Consider the following 17663-nt stretch of genomic DNA (forward strand, 5'->3'; position numbering starts at 1 on the left):
TCACAATATTTCATTTACTTCTCTTACCTCTTTCTTATTTATTTTTTGGTTTGATTTATCTAACTCAGATAGAGGCAGGCTCAGGTTTCCCACTGGTATAGTTTCTATCTATTTCATCCTTGAGCTTTACTAGTTTCTCCTTTAGAAATGTGTATGTTATGCCATTTGGTGCATACATGTTGAGTATGGATATTTCCTCATTGTCAATAGTACCTTTTATCAGGATGTAATTGCTTTCCCTATCTCTTTTATCTAGATTTATTCTAACTTTGGCTTTGTGCCATATCATGATTGCGACTCCTGCCTTCTTTTCATCAGTTGATGCCCAATAGATTTGGCTCCATCCTCTTACTTTCACCCTATGTGTATCTACCTTCCTCAGGTGTGTTTCTTGGAGACAGCATATGGTAGCTTTTTGGATTCTAATTCATTGTGTTGTTCACTTTCATTTTGTAGGTGATTTATTAATCAATTCCATTCACATTCACAGAGTTATGATTACCAGCTGTGTATTTCTTAGTATTTTGATTTCTACTCCTAGTCCTGCCTTTTCTTCTTTCACTATTTCCTTCTACACCAATGTTTGTTTTTAGTCAATCCCCCTAGTTTCCACCATTGTTTTACTTCCCTTTCTATACCCCTCCCTTCTTATTCCCCTCCCTTATTTGCCTTGCAGTCTTTCTAAAACTACCCCCCACCCTCTCCCTCTGTTGTTCTGCTTCCCTCACCACCAGTCCATTTGTTACTGTTCTATTCCCTTATCAGGCACAAATCTATTCTCTGACCCAATGGAATGGATTGTTCTTCCCTCTTTGGGAGAATTTCAATGCATGTAAAAGTTGAGTATTTCCTATCTCCAACTTCTTTACCCTTCCACTGTACTGATGTTCTCCCCCTTCCCACCATGAGCTTCTTTGTTACATATAAATTTACCCCCTTTTGTTTCTTTTCCCATTTCTTTTAGTATTAACCTCTTTTTTTAGCCCAAATTATATATATATATATATATATATATATATATATATATATATATTTATGTCTTGTCATTTCATCCTCTACAATTTGTCACTGTTTCTTCTAAGTGTAATTCTTCTAGCTGCCCAATTGAAAATCAGTTTTTAAGAGTTGCACATGACCTCTTTTCTTATAAGAGGGATACATATCATTTTAACTTATTGAGTCTCTTAAAAAAAGTGTTGAGTTTTTTTTTTGTTTGTTTGTTTTATTTTGTTTTGCTTTTCTTTTTCCCCTCTTTTTAAATTACCTTTAGATGATTCTCTTGTATTCTGTGTTTGGACATCAAATTTTTCTGTTCAAGTCTGGTCTTTTCTTTACAAATTCTTGGCATTCTTATATTTTGTTGAATGACCATACTTTCCCCTGTAAGAATATAGTCAGTTTTGCTGAGTAGTCGATTCTTGGCTGTAGACCTAGTTCCCTTGCTTTCAAGAATATCATATTCCATGCCTTTCGGACCTTCAGTGTGGATGGTGCCAGATCCTGTATTATTCCCCCTGTGGTTCTGTGGTATCTGAATGACTTCTTCTTGGTAGCTTGTAATATCTTTTCTTTGGCCTGATAATTCTTGAATTTGGCTATAACATTCCTGCGTGTTGTCAGTTGGGGATTAAGTACAGGAGGTGATCTGTGCATTCTTTCAACCTCTACTTTTCCCTCTTATTCTAGAGTATCAGGGCAGGTTTTTTTTTTTTTTAATAATTTTCTGTAGTATTATGTCCAGGCTTTTCCTTTTGTCATGGTCTTCTGGTAGTCTAATGATTCTTAAATTGTTTCTCCTCTCTTTCTTAATTACTTCCACTTTTTTGTTGATTCTCCAGATTTCTCTAAATATAACATTATATCTGCAAAAAGTGATGATTTTATTTCCTCACTGCCTAATCTAATTCCGTTAATTTATTTTTCTTGTCTTATCACTATAGCTAGTATTTCTAGAACAATATTGAATAATAGTAGTAGTGATGTGCATTCTTGCTGCACTGTTGATCTTATTGAAAAGGTTTCTAGCTTATCTTTATTATAGATAATGCAAGCTTATGGTTTTAAATTATTATAACATTGTTTAAATGAAATCTCCATTCATTCCCATGCTTTCTAATATTTTGAAAGGGAACGACTTGTATTTTGTCAAAAGACTTTTCCGCATTTACTGAGATAATCATATGTATGTTTTGCTGTTGTTACAGTTTTCTCAATTATGCTGATAGTTTTCATAATAGTGAACCAGCTCTAAATTCCTGGAATAAAGTCCACCATGTCATAATGTGTGATCTTTATGATATATTGCTCTAATATATGTTAATATGTTATCTAAAATGTTTGTATCAATATACTTTAGGGAAATTAGTCTATAGTTTTCTTTCATTGTTTTTGTTCCTCCTGGCTTAAGTGTCAACACCACATTTTTTTTGTTAAAAAAAATTGGTAGGACACTTTTTTTAAGCTATATTTTCAGATATTTTATGTAGCATTAGAATTAGTTGCTCTTTTAGTGTTTGGTAGAATTTACTTGTATATCCATTTAGTCCTGGGGATTTCTTCTTATGGAACTCATTGATGACATTCAATTTCACTTTCTAATATAGGTTTATTTAAGTATTCTATTTCCTCTTCTGTTAATCTGGCATATATATATATATATATGTATATATATATATACATATGTACATATAAAAATTGATGTATTTCCCTTAGATAATCAAATTTATTGGCATATAAATGGGCAAAAGTGCTCATAACAATTGATTTAATTTCATCATTGGTGGTGAATTCATTCTTTCTATTTTTGATATTGATAATTTGATCATCTAATTTATTTATTCTTAAATCAAATTAATAAATTGTTTATGTTTTATTTGTGTTTTCCCTATAAAACCAGCTTCTAGTTTATATATTAATTCAATGGTTTTCTTGCTTTCAATTATATTAATTTCTCCTTTGATTTTCAAGATATTAAGTTTTCTTTAATTGACTATTAATTTTTTTAGTTTTTTTTTGGTTACATGGCCAGTTCATTGATCTGCTCCTTTAGCTTATTGATGTAAGCATTTAGAAATATGACTTCTTCCTATGTACTGCTTTAACTATATTCAATAGATTTTAGTGTGTGGTTTTATAGTTGCCCATTCCTTTAATTAAATCATTAATTGTTTCTATTACTTGTTCTTTGACCCACTCATTCTTTAGGATTAGATAAATTACTTTCAAATAATCTTTATTTTTCCCATGCTAATATATTGAAAATAATTTTTATTGTGACTTTAAAAGATGCATTTTATATTTCTGTGTTTCCACATTTAGTTGTTAGGTTTTTATGCCCATGTTTTATCATATGACCTAATTTTTTATATTTAATTAAATCTCTTTTTCATGCATGAATATAATGGATTTCCTCAGTTTATTGGACTATGGCAATTAAAAAAAATAAAAGATAAAGAAATCTACAAGAGATTTCTAAAGAAAAATGAAATGCCAATAATAAGAGGAGTCTTCATTTACCATAGAAGATACAGATACAAACACACACACATACATACATATATATATAGATCTATATCTATATATATCTATATCTATAGATAGATAGATAGATAGATAGATAGATAGATAGATAGATAGATAGATAGATACAGATCTCTATTTTTCAATTTATCTGTCTCTCTCTATATCTGTCTCTCTATATAAAGACCTCCCTGTTTTAAGCTCCATCAACTATAACTTCAGGTCATTAAATACATCATCTATTTAAATTCAGTTTTCCCCCCCAGAGGTATATCTTATCTAACTTTTAAAAATATTCTGTTTATCTCTTTATTTCCTCCGTATTTAAAAAATATATATAATTCATTGTGTTCTGAGAGGGGAAAGATGAGGTCCTCTAATGGTATACTTTTACTGTCAATTTCCTCTTATAATTCATTTAACTTCTATTAGAATTTGGGAGCTATGTCATTCAGCACATACATATTTGGTATTAATATTATTTCAATGTCTATAGGACATTTTAGCTAAATGATTTTACTTTGTTTATCTCTTTTAATTAAATCAACTTTTGGTTTTACTTTGATTTTATAACTGATGTTTCTGCATTTTTTATTTCTTTGTTTGTTTTACCTCAGATGCTACATAATGGCTTCTGCTCCAGCCTCTTATTTTTACCTTTTGTTTCTCTGATTTATGTGTTTCCTGTAAATAACATTTGTTATTAATGATTATAAATCCATTCAATTATCTGCTTCCATTTTATGGATGAGAGCATCCAATTCACATTCATAGTTTGTTCTTACTAATTGTATATTTCCATAAATTCTATTCCCCCCCCCCTGTTTTTGCTTCTCTCTCCCTTTTTACCCTTTTTCTTCCATATATATATATATATATGTGTGTGTATATATATATATATATTCCCATATATATTCCCAATATATATATATTCCCTATATATATATACATACATATATATATGTATATATATTGCTTCTGACCACTTCCTCCTTCAATCTCTCCTGCCTTCTATCAGTCCACTACCCCTTTTTTATTTACCTTCCCCTCCTACTTCCTTGTAGGAAAAGAGATTTTTACACTCTACTTAGTTTCCTCTAAACAAATTTTAATAAGAGTAAAGGTTCAGTCATTGCCCTCTCTTCCTTACCTCCACTATAAAAGCTCTTCTTTTTGCCTTTATACAAGATAATTTTCTATGTTCTTCCAATGCATCCTGCTTTCTCAACCTTTATAATTATTGTTTTAAATTATCCTATCATAGTCAACTCAGATCCATGCCCTCAAAAAATGTATGCTACTTCTTACTGCTCTAACAATGATGATGTTCTTAACAGTTACAATTATAATCTTCCTATAGAGGCCTAATGGCAAATCTATGGCATGCCTGAGAGAGAGGGCACACTGAGCACACAGAGAGCACACTCTCTGTGGACACGTGAGCCTTTGCCTGCCAGAGTTCTTTACTAGAAAGACAGAGAGACTTGGGGGAGCTGTTTTCTCTCTCTCCTCCATGCTGACAATTTTTTTTCACTTCACCTTCCCCTCTGCCTAGCAGACTAATGGGAGTGCTTCATATATGGCAGAGTTGGGAGGGGAAATGAGCTCTTGAGCCACTCTCCATCCCGTCTCCACAAATGTCTTCACTTCACCCACCCCTCTGCCCAGCAGCCCAATGGAAGCACTTCCTCCTCTGTCTGGGATAAGGCCAGAGAGGGGGAGTGTATTGCACATGTCATGGGGTCTCTGGGCAGGTGGGGCATTGCATGCAATCTCTAAAAGGCTTACTAACATTGCTATATAGGAATATAAAAAGTTTAAACTTATTGATTCTCTTGTGATTTTTCTTACATGTCTACTCTTCTATGCTTCTCTTGTGACTGATATTTTAAAGTAAGATTTTATATTCAGATTGAATCTTTTCATCAGGAATTCTTAAATGTCCTCTATTTCATTAAATAACATTTCCCCCCTGAAGGATTATGCTTAGTTTAGTCAGATAGATTATTTTTTATTGTAATCCTAGTTTCTTTGCCATCCAGAATATCATATTCCAAGATCTTTTAATGTGGAAGCTGCTAAATCTTGCATGATCCTGAATGTGACTGTGCAATATTTGATTTGTTTCTTTCTGGCTGCTTGCCATATTTTCTCCTTGACCTGAGAGCTCTGGAACTTGCTTCTAATGTTTGTAGAATATTTTTTGAGAGCTCTTTAAGAAAGTAATTGTTGAAGAATTCCTGATATTCAAGAATATCAGGGCAGATTTCCCCAGTAGGTTTTTGAAATATTATATTTAGAGATAATTTTTGATGATGACTTTGAGGTTATACAATAAGTCTAAAAGTATCTCTTCACAATATATTTTCCCAGTTAGTTTTTTTCCCCCCAATGAGATATTTCCTCTTTTTTTCTGTTTTTTTTTCAGCCTTAGGAAATTGTTTTGTTGTGTCTTTGTGTCTCATGGAGTCCTTAGCTTCCACCTGCCCAATTCTGATTTTTAGGAAATTATTTTCTTTATTGAAACCTTGTAGTTCATTTTCCATTTGGGAAATTCTACTTTTTAAGGAAATCTTTTCAGTGTATATTTGTGTCTGTTTTGCATTAGGCCAAATATATTTTAAAGATGTTTTTTGTCTTCAGTATTTTTGTGCCTTTTTATTAAGCTGTTGATTCAATTTTTAAATTTTATTATTTCATTATCTTTTATTTTCCTAATTCAACTTGTACCTTTTTCATTTTATTTATAAAATCCTTTTGAGGACTTCTAGGAATTCTTATTGGACTTATATGGAATTTCCATTTTTCTTTGAGACTTTACTTGTAACTTCTTTGACATTGTTGTATTCTTTGGGGTTTGTGTCTTTATCTTCCTAGTCACAATAGAAACTTAAAGTCATATTAAATTTTTGGTAGTTTGCTCATTTTCTGGCCTATTTCTTGACTTTTAACTTCATGTTTGTTATAATCTAATCCTAGCTTGGAGGGGGAATTGTAATCTTCATATATTTTTTGCTGCTGTTTTCATAAATATTTCTGGTAATCTATAGATTTTTGATGCTTCTAAGTTGGTAGGTTTTAAGGAGAGGTATAAGTGCTCTTTCCTGTTTTTTTTTTTTGCATCACTATTTTAAAAAATTTATTCTCCTCCATATCTCAACCCCTCCACACCATTCTCATTTAAAAATTGAAATAAAGAAAAAGAAAAAAAATTAACCAAAAAAGGAATGATTATTATTTTTTTAATCTACAAAGAATACATGTCCCAAAATGCATCATTTTCTGCTATATGAACCAATCACCCCTTTCTCAAGCCATGGATCTTCCAAAGAAGTGGTTGGTCATTGCTTAGCTCAAAGTTATTAAATTTTCAGAGTTGTTTTTCTTCACAATATTATCCTTATAACTCATTTTCCTGCATCTCATAATCCTTGAATTCTCTAAAATCACTTCTTTCATCATTTCTTATGGTACAATAATATTTCATTACATTCATTATATCATAATTTGTTCAATTATTCTACAACTCAGAAACTCCTCTTTATATTTCCGTCCCTTTCCTTTTTCTAATGATTACACTTTTCGGGTCAGGAAAGTCTGTTGTTTGTTTCATTTATTTTTGTTTTTGAGCAAGATTATTTTATCCCCCCCCCCATTCCTCCTTTTAAATTCTTCTTACCTCAATTCCTACTTTTTCTCTATTGATTTTTATGTATTTTACATTAAACTATGTGTGTATGCATGCCCAATCTTACTTTGGTTGGTTTAAATAAAACTGAGATTCTTCCTCTACTTCTTCCTTCATGTCCATGCCTATAATATTCTAGGCTTCAACATCATGCCCCCATGAAGAAAATTTCAGTAGCACTCTTTCTTAATGCCCCACTTTTTAGCTCCCTTAAGGGCAAAGATTGACTTTCTTTTTGCTTATATTTTTCTCTCAACTGCTTATCAGAGTACCTGACACATGGTAAACATGTGATAAATTCTTTTTGCCTTGACTTATTAGAAATATTTACCTATAGGCCCTTTTCTACCATACACATCCTTCTGTCAATTAAAATGATAACAAGGAAGATATATTTGTTCATTATTATTACCTCCCCTTTTTAAACATCTGCCAAACTAGATTCCTTTCCACCTGGCCCACTGATTATTACTTTTTGCTCTTTAAAGACCATTAGGACCATTGGACTTTTCCATTTATTCTTTAACTAGACCTTCCTATCTCCTCTCCCTTATTATAATTCAAGTTCATAAAGCACATGCTCATTTTTATGCCTCATTTTCCTGTTTATATGCTCAGCCTTACATTAGTGCTTTGCATAAAGTAAGCATTTAATGAATGTTTCTCTCTTTTATTTTTATAAAAATGAATTCTCAAAAGTAGAAGGCCGACCATGTTAATGCCCCACAGTAACTCACTGAGTAGTAGTTTTCTATTTCATTCAAGGGAAAAAAATGCAAATTTCTCAGTTTGTCATCTAATACTCTTTATATTCTGGCCCCTCTACACATTTTCAGGCCTATTATGCATTATTTCCCTTCATACTCTTTATATTCTAGCTAAACAGGCCTATTTTATGTCCCTTATTCATAGCATTCTATTTACTGTCTACATGCTCATGAACAGACTACCCATCATGTCTGGCCTCATTCTTGCCTTTTAAATCCCCCAGTATCCTTAAATTCTGAGTTGTAATATCTTCTCCTTTATAATACTTTTCATGATGTCTCTAATCATTCTTGATCTCATCCTATTTCATAAATTGTGTGCATATTATTGCACCCACCAAAAAAAATAAGTTATGTAAAGACAGGAATTTTCTGATTTGTTTGTTGTTTTTGGAGAGAGCTCTTTTGGTCTTGGAATCCCAGCACCAAGCATGTATAGTGCCTTGTACAAAGCAGGTGCTTAATAAGTACCTGTTAAAAGGAACTACATATTATTACTGTATTCCAATATTTCCAGTTCCTTTGGCTGAAAATTTTCAATACAATCTCATATAGGTTTATAGAGTGTTAGACATAAGAAACAAATGAGAAATTTCCTTTTTATTCTCTCATTTTATACTTGGGGCAGCTCAGCTCTAGAAAGGTTTATCATTTTATTCAAGATAACAAAGCTAATCAGAAACATAGCCTAGGTTAGGATCCAGGTATTATCAACACAACTGCAATGTCTTTAGCTAGAGGTTTATCTGTATCATGAAATTTACTCAATAGTAAAGGGTTTTATTTGCCTGGGCCCTCAAATCTAGGAAGAAACTATCTGTGTAGCAGTCTTGATGACTGCTTTAGATAATTTATATTGACCATGCTCCTCTTGGAATTAATTCTCTTTCAACTTTTGCCACCAAATTGCAGCTCCCAGAATACACTGGAAACAAACAGAAGAAATCCAAAGGATCAATTGGAATTGTTGGACTATGGTCAATAAATAATTGCTAGCCCTTTCCCATTTAAAAGTCAGTTGAATGCATATGCAGACATATACACAGAACTTGAACTTAACATCTGAATCTATCATTTTGTTATATTGAATTATGAAGAAGCAAAATGGGACTGGGAAAAGTCTTAAAATGTCATTTTCATAACATCTTTTAAAGTACCTTTAGATTCTCCATTCAAGTAATGAGTCTTAGAATCCCAGCTAATCAGAGAGGTGTTTTGATCAGTTTTACACATTTAGGACATAAGTGCATGCTTATTTAAGGAACTCACAGTCTAAGTGGAGATACTATAATGAGCAAAGTATAGGAGTACTTTGAAGAAAGAACATTTTGGTATAATACACAAAAGGAAAACAAAAATATTATATTCAAATATAGGCTATACAAATTTGCCATACAAATTTGCTGGTTTAAAGAGCAATGAATCTTCTCTTACTCTGATACTCTCTAATGGTAAGATCTTGGGCAAATTTCTGCACTTTTATAGGTATCAGATTTCCTATCGGTAAAATGAAGTATCACCTGTGGTTCCCTGGAGCTGTAAATTAATAGATTGATTGGACCATGATTAGGCATTCATTTTTTCCCTCTCATTCCAATATTTCCCCTTTATCCTGAAGTACTATCATCAGAGATATCCTGATCTGACGTCACGCATTGTTTGTCCTATTTTCAATTGTCTATAGTTGTTACTTCCTTTCTCTAACACATTATTTACATTGTTCCAGATAATTCCTTTCCCAAAGTTTTTTTTTTTTTTTGGTTTTCTCTAAATTCCTTCCGGTACTCTCAAATGTTGTGAATGGAGCCAGCTGGTGAATGATGTCCTTCAAAATGCTTTAGGCAATTTTCATGATTCCTACTTTATAGAGAATTTGGGAACCATAGACACAAAAACATAGTTGTACGTATAATTGTTCATTGTATATAGAAGCTATAATGATTTGATTTATTCTTAAACTATAAAACTATTATGGTTGAGTAATTAATTTTTAAAGTGATATTTTTCAGATTATCAATTAAATATTTTCATTATCTCCCATTATCCACCTTCCATCTCCAAGGTGAGCTTTCATATTTAGAAGGAGAGATGTGAGAGGTTGGAGGAGATACCTACCAAAAAAACTGCCAGTATCAGCTAGTAAAAACTTTTATATTCTTTTCTTCCCAGAAGTGAATTTGGTGCTTTTTGCGGCACCCTGCTGCGCTAGCAGTTGTCTGGTAATGAATGAAGTGTTATGTTTATGAGCTAAGAGATTGTCAGCATAGCAGAAGTCTTATCTTACACTGAGTTATAATAAACAGTGGTGGCTGTACCTAAGAAAGAAGCTGGGATACGTTCCAAATTCTCAGTGGGTGCCTAAGGATGACAACTTCTGAGTTTGAATGAATACATGAAAATGTCCAGACATCTGTGAGGAGCCAGAAGATTTAATTGCCCCTCATGGCTTGACTTTGTATGACTTCAGTTTTCACCTTTCAGCCTCTCACTTCTTTGAAGATAAATTGCCTTCATGTCCCTTCCCTGCATATTATGTGAATTTCCAATTCTGGTTTCTTAGGAACATTGTTAGTTTTAATGAGTAATATTCTCAAGTTAAAGCAATATTCAACTTTTATCACATAATTGTAAACACTCTGAGGAGAAGATAAAATAATGAATGACGAGATAGAACAGAACCATCATCATAAGCTCTGAGAAATTTTGCTTAGTACAGCAGGGTGCTGCAATGGATACAATATTAGACTTGGAGAAAGAAGCAATGTAGATTTTGGGACAGTCTCTGTCACTAGTGCAGGACCATGGCAAAGTCAGTTAACTTCTTTGAGCCTTAGCTTTGTTACTTGTAAAATGGATACAGTCATGCATGTAGTACCACTCTTAGAGAGTGATTGTGGAAACTTTATGAAATTATATATAGGATTTTGTGAACAATGTATAAAGTAAAATGTATAATACAATGTATAAATGCTGGCTATTTTTATTGAGACACATACGATGTTTGGCCTGAAAAATACATCAAAGATCCCTTAGATTCATATTTCTAGGTGAGTCACAACTATGGTATCCCTTGCAAGTGGTTCTATAGCTTCTGCTTAATACCTCCCAAGGTAGCCCATTTAATTTTCAATCAACTCTTATTGTTATGGAAGTTTTACTTATGTGTATTTACTTCTTCCAACTTCCACTCAGTCCAAACAGAGTTTAAAACAGCATTACTTAATCTTTTGTGTGAATATCTTGGAGTCCTTTGGCAGTTTTGAGAAATATATGGACTCCTAAGAATATTTCTTAAATGAATGAAATAAAATGTATAAGATTACAAAAGAAACAAAAGTTTAATGAAAAAAAGATGTTATTTTCTCCCTGTTGGACCACATTCTAGGTTTAACTTCTCATCTATGAGGGTTATATGACCACTCTTAGATTAGAAAACAGTCATAATATTATTGCACCGTTTCCTTCCATATCTGGGCTCCTTGATTTTGTACAGACTTTTCTGCCCATCCTGCTAGCTAGAATGAATTTCCTCTTCCTCCTTGACTCTTAAGATTTCTGAGCATCTTTAAAAACTCAACATGTGCTGCTTCTTTTATCAGTCTTCTCCTCGTCTCTTCTTCTAATTCCAATTTTTCCAATGCCATTTAGAACCAGGAAAAATATCGTCATTTCCTTAACATAATCTTCTTATTTCATCCTCTTATGGTTCTGAGTACCTTCACAATCTTAGTTATAGTACTCAAAGTGTTCTTCAGGTTATCACTTTCCTTCCTGGAATGAGGCTTTCAAAACTGTTGGCATATTTTTATATGATCTGACAAGAGCAGAATAAAGAAATGCCACCCATATTCTGCTCTTAGATACTATACTCTCAGTGCTATGAAATTAATAAGATTCACTTCAGTCATGTAGAGGATCAATTAGTGACTTTATTTCTCCCAATAATCATATCCTTAATTATATAAAAATATTCTCTTCATATTTTTTACATTTCTCAAAAGCAGTACAAAGAAGTTAATGTGAACAAAACATACTTTAGGAATACATATGAGAAAAATTGCTATACATGAACATTTAATTTCCTCAATGGGTATTTCATAATCTTTAATAGGTTTTTGCTTTGCTGTATAAATTACCTTGACTTTAGATTTGATAGCATCTCTTTTTTTTAATTTCTATTTTTAAAAAAAATCACATAAGCATACTGTTCAAGATAAATTATTCTAATATCATGCCTGAATGAGTTAAGAATGATTTGTTCATTTTCCAATGAAAGCATAAAACTGTGACAATCATTTAATCTTTGATAATGAAATATTTTAAAAATTAACTTGATTATGCTTAAAGAAATATCTTTCTTTAATACTTAAGATTATGTTACTTCCAAAGTATCCATGTTTTTATTTGCCTGTGTTTTGTGTTTAATATACATATATGCATTTTATGTTAAATTAATTGTTTTTATGTTAAACACTTTAAAAACATAGTTATGGTTAAACATAAAAATAACATTTATGTTAAAGTAATTAGATGAGTCAAAACAAATATTCTACAGAGAGGAAGAAAGGTTATCAATAGAAGTTTCTCATAATGGGTTAAAGAAGATTTTTTTTTATTTGTCTTTTAGATGGAATACCATTAAGCTGGTGGGTTGGAAGAACCAATGAAACCCAGACTTATTGGGGAGGTTCCTTACCTGATGTTCAAAAATGCACTTGTGGACTAGAGGGGAACTGCATTGATTCTCAATATTACTGCAACTGTGATGCCGACCGAAATGAATGGTGATTACTATATTATTTTATTATGAAATATGCTCTTTTATTTTTTAAAGAATATATTTTCTTAGTTTGTGAGGTTAATATGGAAAAAAACACTACATTCAATAAATTAAAATAAACTACAGGGGTATGCAAATTAACTGCATTAAAATGAGATAATCAATGTATTGATTTTTGCTTTCAAAATTGTATTTTGAAAATCTTATATATATATATGTGTGTGTATATATATATTTGGTTTTGTAGCTTTCATATATAATTTTAACACATACCTTTTAATTCTTATCCTAGAAGCAATCTTTTGTCACATTAAGCATTAAGTGTACTTTCGATGAATCAATCATTATTCCTAGTTTATATGTAATTATGTTCTATGTTTTTAGTGAGGTTTAAAACAAGAATGATACCAGGCCATTGAAGTATATTTATTTCCACATTTTAAATAAATTTCTTAAATTTTAATGACATATGGGATGGTTCTTGGTGATATTGCATTATTCCATCTCCTTTTGGAATTTTTGATAAATCTGGATCAATATTTATATCTATATGTATATCTACATTTAATCATATCTACCTATTTGACTTTTTCATTCATTCAAAAGGTATACATTTTCTAGTCCCACTGGAAGAAAAAATTCTCTAAATTATTTTGGTAGATAATTTATTATCTGATGATGATGTGCATATCTGATAGGCTCATTTGCATATATTTATACCATGATTTTGACATAGTCTTGAATTATATAGTGAATATCTTTAGTAAAACTTGTTTTCTTTCCCAGCTTTTTTTTTATTTTATAGGTCTTTTCACTGATCTTTCAAATTAATGAAATATATATTATTCTATAGAGTAACATAAATCCACCCCTCCAGCTGCCATATCTCTGATAGTATTTATTGTTTTCTAAGAATTAATAAGACTGTGCCCGAGGAGCAGTTTGTCAGTTGTTGGAATTGTTTTTCTTTTCAACCATAATTTGAATTTTGGTGTAACTTACTGTATGCTTGAATACTTCTTGAAATGTTTGATTTCTCCATACCAGCAAGCACTGCAATATCTCTAAGAGTCATTTAAGTGTGCTCCTAAAAGAAATGCTGTTTTTCTTAGTCATGTCCTGCTCTTTGAAATCCTATAGACCGTACGTTGCTGAGTTTTTCTTGGAAAGATTGGAGTGGTTTGCCATTTCGTTCTCCAGTGAATTAAGGAAAACAGAGAATAAGTGACTTGCTCAGGCTCATAGATATAGTAAGTGTTTGAGGACAGATTTCAACTTGGGCCTTTATGACTCCAGGCCTAGAGGTCTAGCCACTGAACCATCTGTCTCAACAAACAAAACAAACAAACAAAAACACCACCACCAAAAACAAACAAACAAACAAAAGTCTTACTTTAACTGACCCACTTTGTTCTTTGGTGTTCTAGGCTGCTGTTACCTAGAGTTAGACTCACCTCTCCATGGAGGAGGACCTAAAAGTAAAAGTGATGGTTAACAACAACAGAATTAAATTAATAACAAAAGAACACACCTGTGTTCATGGATTGAATTCCATACCCCACAAATAGAACTAATTAAAAGTATAAGAACTACTTCAGTTTGGCTCAATATAGTCAAGATTAGATATTCTGAACTGACTCTTCCTCTTATGAAATGAAACTATATCAAACCTATTGCTTAGACCAAGTAATTTGTACACAATTGTAAATTGAAAAAAATTAAAGGCATGAGTTTTGATTAAATGTAATATAATTAACTTGAAGTTCAAGTGTGAATATTAAAGATTTATGGTACTTTGTCACTTTTGAATAATAAATTATGCATTATGCATGTTTTTATAATGAGATGGAGTTATACACATATTCATGTATGGTATTATAGATACATGTATATGTGTATGTAAATATATATATTCATACGCATGAATATGTGTACATATGTCTGTTGTTCCAAAAATATTAGTGTAGTTTTAAGTTATTAAAGCTTAAAATTTGGATTTTTGAAAATTACTCTTCAGTTTTATATTCATTAGGATTCAAAGTTGAGATTCTTACTTGCCAATTAATTAAAGTTTGAGGCAATAGGTCAACCATGGATATTTTTATATTTCCATTTTACATATGGGAAATATTTTATATATCTGCATTCATTTTCCAAATATTTCCTCCATGTTTTAAAAATATCCTGCTTTGAGTTTAAAAAATATCTTATATTAAAAAATTCTTATATTCATTACATAATTTGATTTTTCCATAATGTCCCTACAGGATAGGCCCTATAGATTACTAATATCATTATTGTGTAGATCAGGAAACTGGAGCTTTGAGAGGTTAGTGAATAATGCTGATAGTGTCCTGGACAGGATTTTAACCCATGTTTTTCTGATCCCAGGGTCTGTTCACTAAGCCATGTTGCTTTTTTGTCAAGCATGCTATTTACTACACCACATTGGGTATTACTCTTATTCAATGGCTTATATTTTCACAAAAATCTTTCACTTTTCCATATAATTACATATTTGTGATATATCAATTATTTCTCAATTTAGTAGAATCCTCTCTTTTATTACAAGCAATACTACTTTAAATGAAAATGTAAGTTTTACACAATGAAACTTAGGGTGTCTCGCTGTCATCTCAAAACTGACACCCCTTCAGGCTTTGGCAACCATTTTCTGTATCTCAGTAACTTTCTACCATTCATTTTTAAAAATACATTTTTTTCTTAAAATAGTTTCTTTTCATATGTAGCAATTACTTCATTTGGATGCTACCATGTCCTCTGACGATATGTCAAACAGGTAAGAATCCTGTTTCTTTTGAAACCTCTGGGATCTCTGACCAGTCTTCCTGTTCACTTCTAGCTTAAAATACTTTCTAGTCATAAGAAAATATTCATTATCAATCAAGGAACTGACATTAGGAAAGGAGGGAGACAACCCTGGGAGAGTTGGCCACTGTATGCTGTAAGACAACATGAGCCCCTAAAGAAATTATGATTAACATTTAAAGTGCACTGTAAATATCTGAAGGAAGAGCACAAGATTCATTTGATTCTGTGATCCCCTACATGTAAAAGGAAACTGAAGGAGTTAGGCTCACTTGGGACAAGAGTCTTAGTTATCAATTATTTGGTAAATGTTCCTACTATGAATAGGGAAAAAAAAGAATAGGGAACTATCTAGGGTCTGTGACAAAGACTTCTTCTGGCTTTGGAACAGAATGGGCCTTGCTGGAGAAGAAAAACAAAACAAAAATCAGACTTAGTGTTCCTGATGTTCTTTATCATCAAGGATGAGAAGGGAACATATCCTTAGGTTCCCTGTGAAATGAGGAATCTTAGTCTTGTGGAGTATCATAGATTCCTATATCAGTCTCATGAAGCCTAGGAACTACATCACAGAATAAAGTTCTTAATCACATAAAATAAAATACATGGCATTACAATGGAACCCAAAGATTAGTTAAAATAAAAGGGGGTGGTGGTGAGTATTTTATCCATATGAATTCAAGGATGCTTTGGGATGTAGCCACAGACTCTTTAGACTGTTCAAATTGCCCATTGTGGCATATATTCTAATTGCTGGTGTTGGTATCCTTTTCTACTTTCTGTGGAGTCTGTGGAAGGTCTGAAGAAAAAAAAAAAGGTCTGACAGTAGAAACTAATACCTGAGAAGAATACCAAAACCAGCAATTAGAATATATTCCACAAGGGGAAATTCGAACAATCTAAAGTTTCTTTCCCGATATGTTTTAAAAACATTTATTTTTTTTTTTAATTTGGTCAAATTCAAACATTATTCCTTGGTTACAAAAATCATTTTCTATTCCTACCTCCCCTTCTCCTGCCTTTCCCATAGCCGACATGCAATTCCACTAGGCATTACATGTGTCCTTGATGAGAACCTATTTCCATGCTGTTGATATTTGCACAGGGGTGTTCATTTAGTGTCCATGTCTCCAATCATATCCCCTCAACAAATGTAATCAAGGAGTTGTTTTTCTTCTGTGTTTCTCCCATTGTTTTTCCTCTGAATGTGAATAGTCTTCTTTCTCATAGATCCCTCTGGGTTGTTCAGGATCACTGTACTACCACTAATGAGAAGTCCATTACATTCGATTGTACCACAGTGTATCAGTCTCTGTGTACAATGTTTTCCTGGTTCTGCTCCTTTTGTTCTGCATCACCTCCTGTAGGTAGTTCCATTTCCCATGGAATTCCTCCACTTTATTATTCCTTTGAGCACAAAACTATTATATCACCAACAGATACCACAATGTGTTCAGCCATTCCCCGATTTAAGGGCATCCCCTCAATTTCTGATTTTTTGCCACCACAAAGAGCGCAGCTATGAATATTCTTGTACGTGTATTTTTACTTATTATCTCATTGGGGTACAAACCCAGCAGTGTTATGGCTGGATCAAAGGGCAGACAGTCTTGTAGCGCCCTTTGGCCATAGTTCCAAATTGCCCACCAGAATGATTGGATCAATTAACAACTCCACCAACAATGCATTAATGTCCCAACTTTGCCACATCCCCTGCAGCATTCATTACATTCCATTGCTGTCATGTTAGCCAATCTGCTAGTTGTGAGGTGATACCTCAGAATTGTTTTGATTTGCATCTTTCTGATTATAAGAGATTTAGAACACTTTTTCATGAGCTTACTATTAGTTTAGATTTCTTTGACTAAAATTTGTCTATTCATGTCCTTTGCCCATTTATCAATTGGAGAATGGCTTGATTTTTTTGTACAATTGATTTAGCTCATTGTAAATTTGAGCAATTAGACTTTTGTCAGAGGTTTTTGTTATGAAGCTTGTTTCCCAAATTGTTACTTCGCAGCTAATTTTGGTTACATTGGTTTTGGTTTGTACAAAACTATTTAATTTGATATAATCAAAA

General features: G+C 32.2%; 1 protein-coding gene across 2 annotated transcripts in view; it reads left to right on the top strand.

Moving 5' to 3' along the window:
• CNTNAP4 (contactin associated protein family member 4) overlaps positions 1-17663 on the top strand; it is a 677206-nt gene that overhangs the window by 583118 nt on the left and 76425 nt on the right. For both annotated transcript variants that reach the window (XM_007497949.3, XM_007497950.3), the window contains exon 14: positions 12602-12758. In XM_007497949.3, coding sequence (XP_007498011.1) covers positions 12602-12758 — 157 coding nt within the window. The remainder of the gene's footprint in view (positions 1-12601; positions 12759-17663) is intronic.

This window comes from Monodelphis domestica, chromosome 7 (assembly GCF_027887165.1).
Source record: "Monodelphis domestica isolate mMonDom1 chromosome 7, mMonDom1.pri, whole genome shotgun sequence".
Taxonomy (NCBI): domain Eukaryota; kingdom Metazoa; phylum Chordata; class Mammalia; order Didelphimorphia; family Didelphidae; genus Monodelphis; species Monodelphis domestica.